At 28.4% G+C, this 12,528-nt stretch overlaps 2 protein-coding genes across 2 annotated transcripts; both read left to right on the top strand.

Annotated features, from left to right (window-relative positions):
* Positions 1-302: 302 nt before the first annotated feature.
* LOC149056370 (uncharacterized) lies at positions 303-626 on the top strand. The gene has a single exon (XM_089227068.1). It carries the CDS (start codon positions 303-305, stop codon positions 624-626), a length of 324 nt encoding a protein of 107 aa, XP_089083194.1.
* Positions 627-8,686: 8,060 nt separating this feature from the next.
* mtm (phosphatidylinositol-3-phosphate phosphatase) lies at positions 8,687-12,309 on the top strand. Its single transcript, XM_015523293.2, has 11 exons — positions 8,687-8,903; positions 9,115-9,204; positions 9,279-9,482; positions 9,583-9,843; positions 9,924-10,240; positions 10,311-10,441; positions 10,507-10,682; positions 10,787-10,894; positions 11,216-11,400; positions 11,690-11,885; positions 11,947-12,309. Exons 1-11 carry the CDS (start codon positions 8,814-8,816, stop codon positions 12,088-12,090), a joined length of 1,902 nt encoding a protein of 633 aa, XP_015378779.1. The 5' UTR covers positions 8,687-8,813; the 3' UTR covers positions 12,091-12,309.
* The last annotated feature ends 219 nt before the right edge of the window (positions 12,310-12,528 follow it).

The raw sequence follows: 12,528 nt of genomic DNA, 5'->3' as shown, positions 1-12,528 counted from the left end.
TGAGTTATTAAACTTTGTGTTCTAAGGGTAAAAGGTCAACGGTCAACGGTTTATAAGATATGTGATCTATAGTGGATTTGAAAATATAAATCATTAATATTAATTTATTAACATAAATAAATTGACCCAAGTATCATAAATACTAGTAAAACGATTTTTAAGGACTATTATAGTATTATCCTTAGTATAAACAATTTAATAACTATAAGAAACTACTCATTTGAATTTTTAATTAGATACATCAAAAAAACAAACCAGAGATGTACTAAAAATATAAGTGCATAAGACACGAAAGTAAAAAGATGTTAACAAATGACAAGGAGATAATGAATAGATGGAAAAGGTGTTTTGAAAAATTGTTAAATGAGAAATTTTCGAGTAAGGAAGTAGATCAATGCGAAATGAACTTAGGTATGGTCAATTTGGAAGAAGTGTGGAGGGTGGTTAGAAAAATTAAAAATGGAAAATCAGTAGGTCCAGATAGAATACCAGTAGAAGTTTGGAAAGTGCTAGGGAGATTAGGAGTAGACTGGTTGACGAGTTTCTTCAACAGGTTATTAGTCGATGGAAAAATTCCAGACGCTTGGAGAAAGAGTTATGTAATACCAATTTTTAAAGGAAAATAAGATGTACAGGTTAGTACAATTCGTCGCCTTCCTCCCCTCCCCCTACATCATTTCTACAATTTAATTTTCAAATTAATTACTACACACAATAAAATTCTGTCTTAATTATAAGAAATCGAATCCACGTGTTTTGTTATCTATGTGCTCGTACTGTGTTGCGTATGTGTATAATATAGTTGTAGGTACATGTAGATAGATGATTAATTTTGAGTGAACAAAAATTAGTTGAGTTTGATTTCATCAAAGAAAAATACTTTTTATATTCCTGTATATTCCTTGTATAATTATATGTTTCATATACATACATAATTGTGATAGGTGCCAATGAAAATATTGTAACTAAATATAATAATTTTTCATAATTTACATAAAACTTAATAGTGATTTTAAACACTATATAGCTAGGTAGAGATGATGATTTTTTTTATGTTTTCAAATGTATGTTGATATTAAATATTGATTACCTACCTTTAAAAAAAATGTTTTGGATTTCTATGAACTATATTACACAAAATACGTAGGTACGCGAGATTATGGTGAGTGTAATAATACTGCACATCTGACATCTCTCTGTTTTTTTGAGTTGTTTGACATTAGTATTTTCTGAACCAAGGTAACGCGTCATTTAATTTTGTAGGAGATCCCTCGAAATTTGTATGCATGACGGTTATTAAATTTTAAAATATTTAAAACTATGTAAATATTAACTTATCGCGTGGTAGTACCATTTTATCGTGTATTTTCAGTACAATGCCTATGAAGGTATGAAAACATAACATGCAACTGCAACTTTAATAATTATTGACATAAGCTCAATTGTAAATTATTTAAAAGTGTACAACGAAAAACTATATAGGTATTAGGTAGGTCTTTGTTAAAAATTTAACAAAACAAAAAAAAAATTAACTTTTTGTCAAAATAAAAGGTTAACATTCATGCATAATATATTATGATGTGTATGCTGCATCTTGCATACAACCATGAATAATCTTAAATTTTACAAGGATTCATGACGATTTCTAAAACTAGCAAATGCTGTATGATAACTTGTATAATAGTTAATGCAGAATCATAACACTGATATTTTTGATTGATAATATTAATTATACATTCAGGTGGGTCCCATCTCACACCGGAATTATAGGGAATGAAAAAGCAGACAAACATTATGCCGAACTGGCAACAAAAACCATCCTTAACCCTACAATAAACATATCCAAGATCGACATCAAAAACTCTATAAACCAGAAAATCCTCTCATCTTGGCAAAACTACTGGAACTCAATAACATTGTCTAACAAACTCAAAAATATTTAAAAAACAATCAAAAAATGGAAGACCCCCCCCCCCCAAATCTCAACCGACGCCAAGACATTGCAATCACCCGCACCAGAATCGGACACTCTTTCCTTACTCACTCATACCTATAATCAGTAAAGAACCTCAACCAATATGTGAACCCTGTCACACCGCACTAACCATCAAGCACATAATAGAAGAGTGCCCACAATACTCCCAAATTCGCACCGATCTCAACATGCCACCCACCATAGCAGAAGCACTTGGCGAAAATCAATCAAACAAAATACTAACCTTTTTAAACATCACAAATATTATAAAAAAATTGTAAGAATAAAATATGTATATACTATGTAATAACTAATCTTAAGAAAAATACCATGAAATAATTTAATGTCAGGCTAATAACCTATGTTGTTGAAGCCTTTTCCTTTAAATAAAAAAATAAAATAAAATATTAATTATAAGCTATTCAATGCAAATCTCAACTGTATTGAATCAAAAAATAAATTGTGATTATATATTGTCAAGAAGGCAAGGCGCAACGCCTTGGAAAAGTAAAACATATATAATAATGTACGTTGAGCATTTCGTCTCTTCCTCAGATACAATTAAATAAAAATTCACCACATTCGGTTTCTAATACACTATTATAATACAATAGTTACTACTCGACCGAACCATCGTGATTTTTTATCGAGGAAAATTTTCATGAAATACACCAGGATACTGCCGAAGTAAAAGGACAGTGACGAGTAATATATGATGGCAAACATGATCGTTATATTCGTTAACCATACTAACCGTACTCATCAATGATATAATATGTATATGTCTATTCTGGAAGCTGAACGATGTACAACCCTACCACGTGATCGACAAACAATTCGATGAATTGTTCGAGTGGTAAACGACAATCCAAATCTTGTAGATTACGAACGAAGAGATTTCCGCTTTCCAAATATAATCTATACTTATAGCCTATATATGCATATTGAACGTCCAAAAGTTAAAACTACTATAAGGTTCAAAATCATAGAGCTGACAAACATGTACAGCAAAACATATTTCGACCCTGAAATATTTTACGGTTCTAGGATCCAAAATTTGATACAAGCAGTAAGTTTGGTCTACTTTATATTTAAAACATCTTTCTTCTTGTTCCAAATGTCTACCATCATATTATTACGATACAGATACGATACCAATAATTATATTAACATCAATAATACATATCTTTCTAACACATATCTGCTAAAAATGATTACGGTATTGTATATTTGTATAATATAATATAATTCATAATTATTGTGGTAAATATGACCAAACAAACCACTATATTTTTACATTATTTACAAACAATTATTATAACTGATTTAAAGTGCTAACTAGAGATGAAGAGATGATGATTTTTTTTCTCATTACTAAATAGTAAATATGTATGTTAATATTAATAATACATTTTTTTTAAATATTTCAAATTTTTATGAATTATAACACAATGTACACACACGAAACTGGTGTGTGTAATACTGCACAACACTCTGTTCATTTGAGTACTCTGCTATTATAGTATTAAATAAATAATAAATACTATACATCATTTATTTGTATAGGGATCTATGGCCTATTTATGCATGATGGTTAAAGGTTTAAGAGGACGTTATACCCGCATGTGTTGTCTCCGTCTTACAAGTAGGGATGGCAAAAATCGCAGCTATCACGATGTATCGAATAATCGATGTTTTCATTACGTCTTATCGATGTCGATGTATCGAACCGATTAAAACGACGATTAATCGATACATCGCTGAATAAACACCGATGTATCGAAAAAAAAAGGCAAATTTTGCACTCTAAAATGAAGGATACGGTTATACCATACACCACACCGTACACTTCACATTTTATAAGGTAGTAATCATGGATTACACATTCGTCATTCACACTTGCAGGGTATTGAGCAACTTTAATATTTATTAAGCATTTAGTAGATATTGAAATCTACAATAGCTTAATTTTTATTTCCCATTAACAATTACACATTTGTGATTAAATCAAAAAATATTTATTTGTTTATTTTTATTTAATATCATTGTGTACATCATGGTTAACAAAAATAAAAATAATTTATAAGCTATAACATAATAATATTATGTTTACTTACTCAGTTAATTAAAAAAAAAACTAACTGGTTAAGTTGAAAAATATTAATTTGTTAGGTAACTGTTTAACTTAGTTACGTAGCTACTTCGATACATTGACACATCGAAATAACATCGAAGGTAATTTTCGATGGACCAATAAAAATCGAAAGACACTGTCGATGTAAAAAACATCGATACATCGAATATAACAATCGATGTTTTCGATTAATCGATGTATCGTTGCCATCCCTACTTACAAGTGCGTGACATAACAAATTTTACGCTCAGCAGATCACGTTTACCTCAGTGAGTTTAAAATGTAGAGTGAATTGACCTCTTATTAACATTAAAGATATAACATTATTATCGAGGGCGTCTCATAGGCTTTTTAATATATTTTATTTTTAAAGCGAGTTATGAGTATTTTAAAATTGTTTATTGTTGGTATACTCACAACTCGGTTTAAAATTAAAATATAAAAAAAGCATCGAAATGAGACGTCCTCGATAAAAATGTTACATTTAATTTTTATAAGAGGTCAACATATGCGGGTATAGGTAACGTTCTCTTCAGATAATATAGAACATTTATATTATATAAAATATATTAACCCTTCATGGTAATAATATTTTAATTATTATAATTATATTTAAAAAATATTAATAATGTATTGTAAACCTAACACATATAAGGGACTTATGTGATGACATATAATGTTGATTTTTTTTCTATTTAGATTATGCTATTTTAGAATGAAGACACTAAAAATATATTAAAATTTAAAATAATCTTTTTGATTTGGTTTTAGAATTTTGATCTTGCTCCGGGTGGGATTTTATCCTGCGTCCGTGCTTGGTATTATTAATTTTACAGTTCAATGCTAATTAAAACTCTATAATATCACTATATACTATATAGATTTAAAAAAATAAATAATAAAAATCAAGCAATTATTATTATCAATATTATTGCAATTCGGACAAGTACCTACTAAAATGTATGATCAGTCCAATCAATTATAATTGATGGGGTTTAAAATTACTTAATATTATATTAATAGCCAAATAATTGTCACAAACTAAATATTTGAAATAGAAATTAAAGAATTATGGCTTAAATTAATAATTTTTATTGTTGTCACTAAAAATAAAATCACAGCAAATATATCCTCATTGGGGAAATCAATTTACTTCAAAGTTCAAATAAATGCGTTGTCTCCGCCTTTGAATAAAATGTATTAATTAGGTATCGGTAATTTCCTCTGCACCACTCTACCAACGAATGGCACACAAGTTACTCACATACGCAACCTTTAATTATCAATCTATATTTATATTCAGAGGTTAAAGAGGGAAAAATTTCCAGAGGGGACTAATGTCTCCATAAAGTTTTAAGCGTTCCATATATAATTTTATGTATAATGTCTAATGTATAAAATCCTAATTTGTTAAGGGGACGTTTTTTAAGCATCGTCAGAAGTAAGGGAACTGAGTCCTCCTGCGCCCCCCCCCCAGTCCCTAAAATTGTGTGTAGTACGACACACTTTGTGTAGTACAAAAAATGCAGTGTGTAGTACAAAATTTAAAAGTGTGTTATAATAATAACCTTTATAATAATGTTCTATAAAATTTTGATACAACAATACCTATTAATTCAGGATATCAAAAAGTTCTTCGGCCACAAAGAATAAAAAAAAAAAAACTATAATTTATATACTTAATATAGGTAATTTAAATTTATTTTTATTTATTTACTGATATTATGTATTATTATTTTCATGCATTTTGTACACTTAAAATGGTTTAGGTATATACAAAAAAAATTTTTTTTCAACAAAAATTCTATTTCACAAATATTTTTTTTAAAGAACCTTTAAATTTGTTTATTTGAATTTTGAAGTACTACTTTATTTAAATAAAATTATTTATTGTAAATACATATTATCATTAATTGATAGGTATAATGTATAATTTAGATTTGACTGATTTGGGACTATGTGTCTATGTGTGTAGTACGAAAATTTGGATATTTTAGGGACTGCCCCCCCCTTTAACCCCTGTTTATATTTTCAATACTAAATTTGTATCATCTGTGAATTTTATAATATGCAGATCACTGCTGGCTCTGAACCGCTAATATTTACAACATTTAAATTTTAACACAAATATTTAACGTACGTTGTCGAGTGAGCATCGGCATGAAAGTATTGTTAAATTATATGACTTTTCGAATTATAAAAAAGACGAAAATATCGTTATTTTTAACATTAAGCAGTACCAGTGAATGAATCATCGACTTATATTATTGCATGATCTGTATAGAGTGGGAAGCGGAAAAAATGGCCACGGAAATAAAACCCAAACTGAAAAATACACCCCGGAAAAAAAAGCTTAAGAAAATAAAAGTGCAATCATTGTAAATTGTAATATTTTATAAAACGTGGTTGATTGTTGACTATACAATGGATTTACAATCATATAATATTTTTATTTCTGTGATAGAATAATACATTTTTAACAGAACATAAGAACAAAATATTAAAAATACAAAATATTCACGTTTCTGGACTTGTGGTAACATAATAATATAGGTTGTATTGTTAACTATCACACGTACAAATCTAGTGTTGAATTAACAACAAAACACTTATTAAGGGTTAATTAATAATCATTTACTTGAATTAATTTAACTCATTTATTAATACAATTATTACAATTATAAAATCAATATTTAATACAATGACATTATAGTTATTTTAAATATTACTAATTTAGGTTGAACTATAAAGTTAATTCAGCTACAGTGCTACACACTGGTGTTATCTTTAACTACCCAAATCACATGATTTACTTGTAAATTAACTTAACTGTACAATAATGATAATTAACTATAAAAAGCCAAGTTAAAACAATACAAAATTTAACTGAAGTTAAAAAGCTTAAAAAAAAAAATTAAATTCTATGTATATTATTTAATATATATGTAACTATAAACAAATGTAAATATATTATGTATAATATATTTTTTTAGGCTTTTTTTCCGGGGTGTATTTTTTAGTTTGGGTTTTTTTCCGTGGGTTTTTTTTTTGGTTTTTTTTCCGTGGCCATTTTTTCCACGATTCGTATATAGAGTATGACATGTAGTTGGATTATACTATTTATTATTATTTTAGTATTATAAGCACGCGTATCTTACATTGTGTATTGTATCTATTATATAATTTGTCATGTTGGCTCAAACAGCTATAGTGATTATTCTATATTTATTTATTTATTTATTCATTTATTTTTTTTTATTTATAAAGTTTTCCTGACAATTATTGGTCATTTAAACTTAAGGCTAAAAGAAATAGAAAGATATTTATAATTAATATTATTAATGTATGTCGCGTGCTCGAATTGCCATTATACTCTTCCATTATAGGGCAAATTGGCTACTGGGTAAGACCAGCGGGCGCTTCGCAAATATTGAATTTTAATTATTGTATTTATTATTTAATACTTGTGGACATTCGTTATGTTCTTCTACTACTCTTCTCATTATTATTTTCCATTTATTCAACATTGGTTATGTCAAGCAGGCACGTAGCTAAGGGGTGGCTGGGTGGCGGGTACCTAAAATATTTACAGGCCACCATGATAGCCACCACAGTATATTGTAGGATATTTGTTATTATTACATAATTATTCTGTGCGCCTGTATTAACATGAAGATTACAAATATGAACTTAACTGAAATTAATCAAAGGCCGTGTCTTTAATCGTGCTATCACAAGATAACGTGTTGACATTTGATAAGATTATAAATTAATAAACCATTATTTTGTGTTTCTAATTCCCAGGTTTCATCTAAAAATCCCCAAAATCTTAGAAAGTTAGAACATACACAATTAAGAATTGGTCTATAAATTATAATAATTTATAAAATATATATTTATTTTTTTACGCGGTTTGTGATAAATCGTTTAATAACAGCATTTTTAACAATTAAATTATTAATATTAATTAATATTGAGTTAATAAATTGTTCTTGACATAATTCACATAATATTAATGCTGAATTTAAACGTTGTATATTGTATTTGTAATCACGGGCGAATAGGCCATTTTTGGCATACCGGAAAATGTTAAAAAAGGGCCTCCACATGAAAAAAAATGTAATAATATATGATATTAAAGGGCCCCATTACCGAAATACGAAAGGGGGCCAAACGGAAATGCCCGGTTGTCCGGAAGGCTTATCCGCCTATGTTTGTAATCCACGAATGGCACGAATGCCAGTAATGCAACAATTATTGTGTTGATAAGATTTTTGTAACAAGAGGCGATTGGCAAGGGCTATCGTGAGATGCGCCTCGAGAACCAATATTGTCAACATAATAGGTACATAGTCTGTCATCAAAGAATCTAAGATCCAAGTGTCTAGTCTAGTCAGACCTACTTTGTCTTTGTCAGGATACTCTAGTGCAATGTATTGTGAATAGATATTTGCATTCAGTGTCTAATATCTATTTATACTTCAGTATTTCAAAATAAATTAATGTAATATTGGTAATATATATTGTCGTTGATAATGTGATAAGAAAACACGCGATAAGATAATAAAATTATAGAATAATAAACATTGTTGTAAAATCTTCTATGCATTTTTTTCATAAACAACATTAACTAAGAACAATTTATTTGTTTTGTGTCAGCATAAATACACTGAAATGTTAATATAATAATATTCTTAATTGGTTATGGATTTAAACAACAAATATCAAAATATGAGTTCAGATTCAGATTCCAAATCAAGTTCTTTGAATTCAAAAGTCGAACAAGAAGAATCAGTAAGTTAAAATGTTTCTTTATTTAAATATAAATTACCATAATATTATGAATATGTGCTTATATAAGTATGATTTTACTGTAAATAATTGGCTCATATGAATTTTTGTATTATACTTTCCAAATGTGCCTTTAATATACTTATCCTACAAAATGATTTTTAAATTAATTATACGTGTATTATCTACCTAATACAACTATTATTTTTATTAGGAATCAAATTCACCTACTAAAAGCCGTCGATCAACAAGTTCTACATCAAATGAAATTCCAACTGTAGGAGATATAAAATTAAGAAATAAAGTAATTTAATTTAAAAATAATAATTTGAATTCAACATAGTTTTGTACTTATTTGACAATATATATTTTTTTAAGTCATCGGAAAATGTTGCTTCTGGACGTTCAGATGATCCACCATTATTACTAGGAGAGAAAGTACAGGGTGTGGCTCGAGATGTCACTTATTTATGTCCATTTAGTGGTCCAGCAAGAGGTTGGTTATCTGTCACCAACTATAAATTATACTTTAAAAGTTTAGAACGCGATACTCAGCTAGTAATTGAAGTACCATTAGGTGTGGTTAGTATTTACTGATTATTACTTTAAGTTAAGCATAAAACTTCATACATTTGTATTACAAATATTAAAGTAATCCCATTTTTTAAATATAATATGGCAGGTGAGTAGAGTAGAAAAAGTTGGTGGTCAATCAAGCCGAGGAGAAAATTCATATGGTATTGAATTATTTTGTAAGGATATGAGAAATTTACGCTTTGGACATAAACAAGAGAATCATTCGAGACGTAATGTGTTTGAAAAACTTCAGCAATATGCATTTCCTTTATCTCACAATATTCCAATGTTTGCTTTTGAATATACTGAAACATTTCTAGAAAATGGTTGGAATGTGTATGAACCTATGGCCGAACTCAAAAGAATGGTAAATAATTGTACTCTACTTGTATAAGGTATTCATTTTAATAACTATATAGTATTATAATAGGCTTATGATTTTTTTAGGGTGTGCCAAATGATACGTGGCACATTACTAAACTGAATGATGGTTATGATCTTTGTGAGACATACCCTGCTATTTTAGCTGTACCAGCTGGAGCAACAGATGAAATAATAAGAAATGCAGCAGCTTTTAGAAGTAGAGGTCGAATACCAGTATTAAGCTGGTTACATTCCGAATCTCAAGCTACCATAACTAGGGCATCTCAACCTTTGGTAGGTGTTGGTGGAAAGAGATGTCGTGATGATGAGAGATATACTCAACTTATAATTGATGCAAATGCACAGTCACATAAACTTTATATTATGGATGCAAGACCCAGGTAATGCTGTTATAATTTATCAAACTATCAATAAAATTCTCATTCAAACGTATATATATATATGTTATAGTGCCAACGCAATTGCCAACAAGGCTAAAGGTGGCGGTTATGAACCAGAAGATGCTTATCAAAATGCAGAATTAATATTTCTCGATATACATAACATTCACGTAATGAGGGAATCCCTAAGAAAACTTAAAGGTATGTTGATTATATTTTTAGATGTAGTATTTTTTATTTTTAACTGTAAATACTAAACCGTGCAGAAATATGTTTTCCAAATATCGATGAAACAAAATGGTTGTCTGGAATTGAATCTACTTATTGGTTAAAACATATTAAATGTATATTGGCTGGAGCTTGCCGTATTGTTGATAAAGTAGAAAATCATAAAACTTCAGTTTTAGTTCATTGTTCTGATGGCTGGGATCGTACAGCGCAGGTAAATAAAATATAAAATCTGCATTATATTATATATGATTATATGAACAAAAATATACTATATTATATTTGATGTTTAATTTCATTAATATTGTTATGTATCAGTTGACTGCATTGGCCATGGTACTTTTGGACCCATATTATAGAACAATAAAAGGATTTGAAGTATTAATTGAAAAGGAATGGCTTAGTTTTGGTCATAAATTTCAACACGTAAGATTTATTATTTCTATTTATATGGTAGATTAAGTAATTAATTGTAACCTTAGTACCTCACAATATTTACTTAAACAAAGAAAAGTTTTCTATAATAAGTAATCCTTAAGATATTTGTATTACAGTAAGTTAAGTTGCACTAATGTACTCACTAATGTACCCACTACAGTAATTAACATTTATTAAGCATTTTTCAGTTAAATTAGTACAGAATAGGAAATTAAATTTTATTCTTTCATTAACAAATCAAAGAAACTCAGTATTTAATTAATACTGTGTTGAGATCTAACCTAACTACAGTATGGTTTTTATGATTAGAGAATTGGCCATGGAGATGATCACCATTCAGATGCTGATCGATCACCTGTTTTTCTGCAGTTTGTAGATTGCGTTTGGCAGGTGACATGCATGTTCCCAAATGCATTTGAATTCAATGAGTTATTTTTAATAACTATTATTGATCATTTATATTCTTGTAGATTTGGAACATTTCTTTTCAACAGGTATTATTATTATTGTTTTTGATGTTTAATTATTTATTGTACAATAATTATTATAGATGTAAATTATCTAAGTAAAATTAACTATTCAATATAATATGAAATGATGGTTACTTTAAAAGTTGATATCTTGGTTCATACTCTGTGTATCAACCAAAAATATTAGTTTGAATAATAATATGGAAAGAAAAAAATAGTTGTCACCATTCAATTGAAGTTAATTTGCATTTCTATTAATATGTCGCGTGCACGCATAAACACAACTATATGTAACATTATTTATTTTACTTAGTGAAAAAGAGCGTTTACAAAAAGAAGTGAAACAAAAAACAGTTTCACTTTGGTCTTACATTAACAGTGATCAAGATTTATACAAAAACCCTTTATACTGGCCTCAGCAACACGCCCTAGAACCAGTTGCTTCATTGCGATACATTAAAATGTGGAAAGGACTGTATTGCCGATGGAATCCAAGCATGAGACCACAAGTAATTAACTACTTGTTAATAATCAATTATGTTTTATTATAATTTGTATTAATAATTTCAGGAACCAATTCATCAAAGAACTAGAGAACTTCTACATATGAAAATGCAATTAATGAAAATTTCAGATGATTATAGACGAGAACTCAGACACAAAGCGTCTAGAAACACTTCTAGCAACCGTTTAACTTCTCCCATACACATTTAAACTATACAATTATGAATACTGCATTACATCTCATCAATTTGTTACATCTATTTATTTATGTTTTTTATTGTTATTAAAGAAAAATTTTAAATCATTTATGTTATTTATTTTAGTGAATTTAATCTATATTATACAATAATGAATTATTTCCAATTAATTATTAAGTTTATACATTATACGTAATAGAAATAAAATAAAATCATAAATATTTTTCAATAATTGTGTATTTATTTTAATCCATTCAAGTTATCTAAATGTTTACAAAATATTAAAATAGATCTAACTATTTTCAATTTTGTACTGATATACTATTCCCATTCCCAATTCCCATGACATTCGCTCGCCATTTGGGCGCCAGACAGTTGCCGCGCCTGGGCGCCTGGGGGCAGCCAGTAATCACCAAGTGGTTGGCTGTATTGTCACTAGAAGCGCTAGTAA

The sequence above is a fragment of the Diuraphis noxia genome, unplaced genomic scaffold (genome assembly GCF_037042655.1).
Source record: "Diuraphis noxia isolate RWA-SAM2 unplaced genomic scaffold, SU_Dnox_SAM2 contig0004, whole genome shotgun sequence".
NCBI lineage: Eukaryota > Metazoa > Arthropoda > Insecta > Hemiptera > Aphididae > Diuraphis > Diuraphis noxia.
The sequence above is the reverse complement of the archived record's forward strand: the minus strand, read 5'-3'. Positions and strand labels throughout refer to the sequence as shown.

Coding starts and splice junctions, on each gene's coding strand:
- LOC149056370 (XM_089227068.1), top strand. CDS start 303: ATGTTAACAAATGACAAGGAGATAATGAATAGATGGAAAAGGTGTTTT.
- mtm (XM_015523293.2), top strand. CDS start 8,814: ATGGATTTAAACAACAAATATCAAAATATGAGTTCAGATTCAGATTCC. Junction 9,205..9,278: donor ATATAAAATTAAGAAATAAA/GTAATTTAATTT, acceptor TATTTTTTTAAG/TCATCGGAAAATGTTGCTTC. Junction 10,241..10,310: donor ATTATGGATGCAAGACCCAG/GTAATGCTGTTA, acceptor TATATGTTATAG/TGCCAACGCAATTGCCAACA.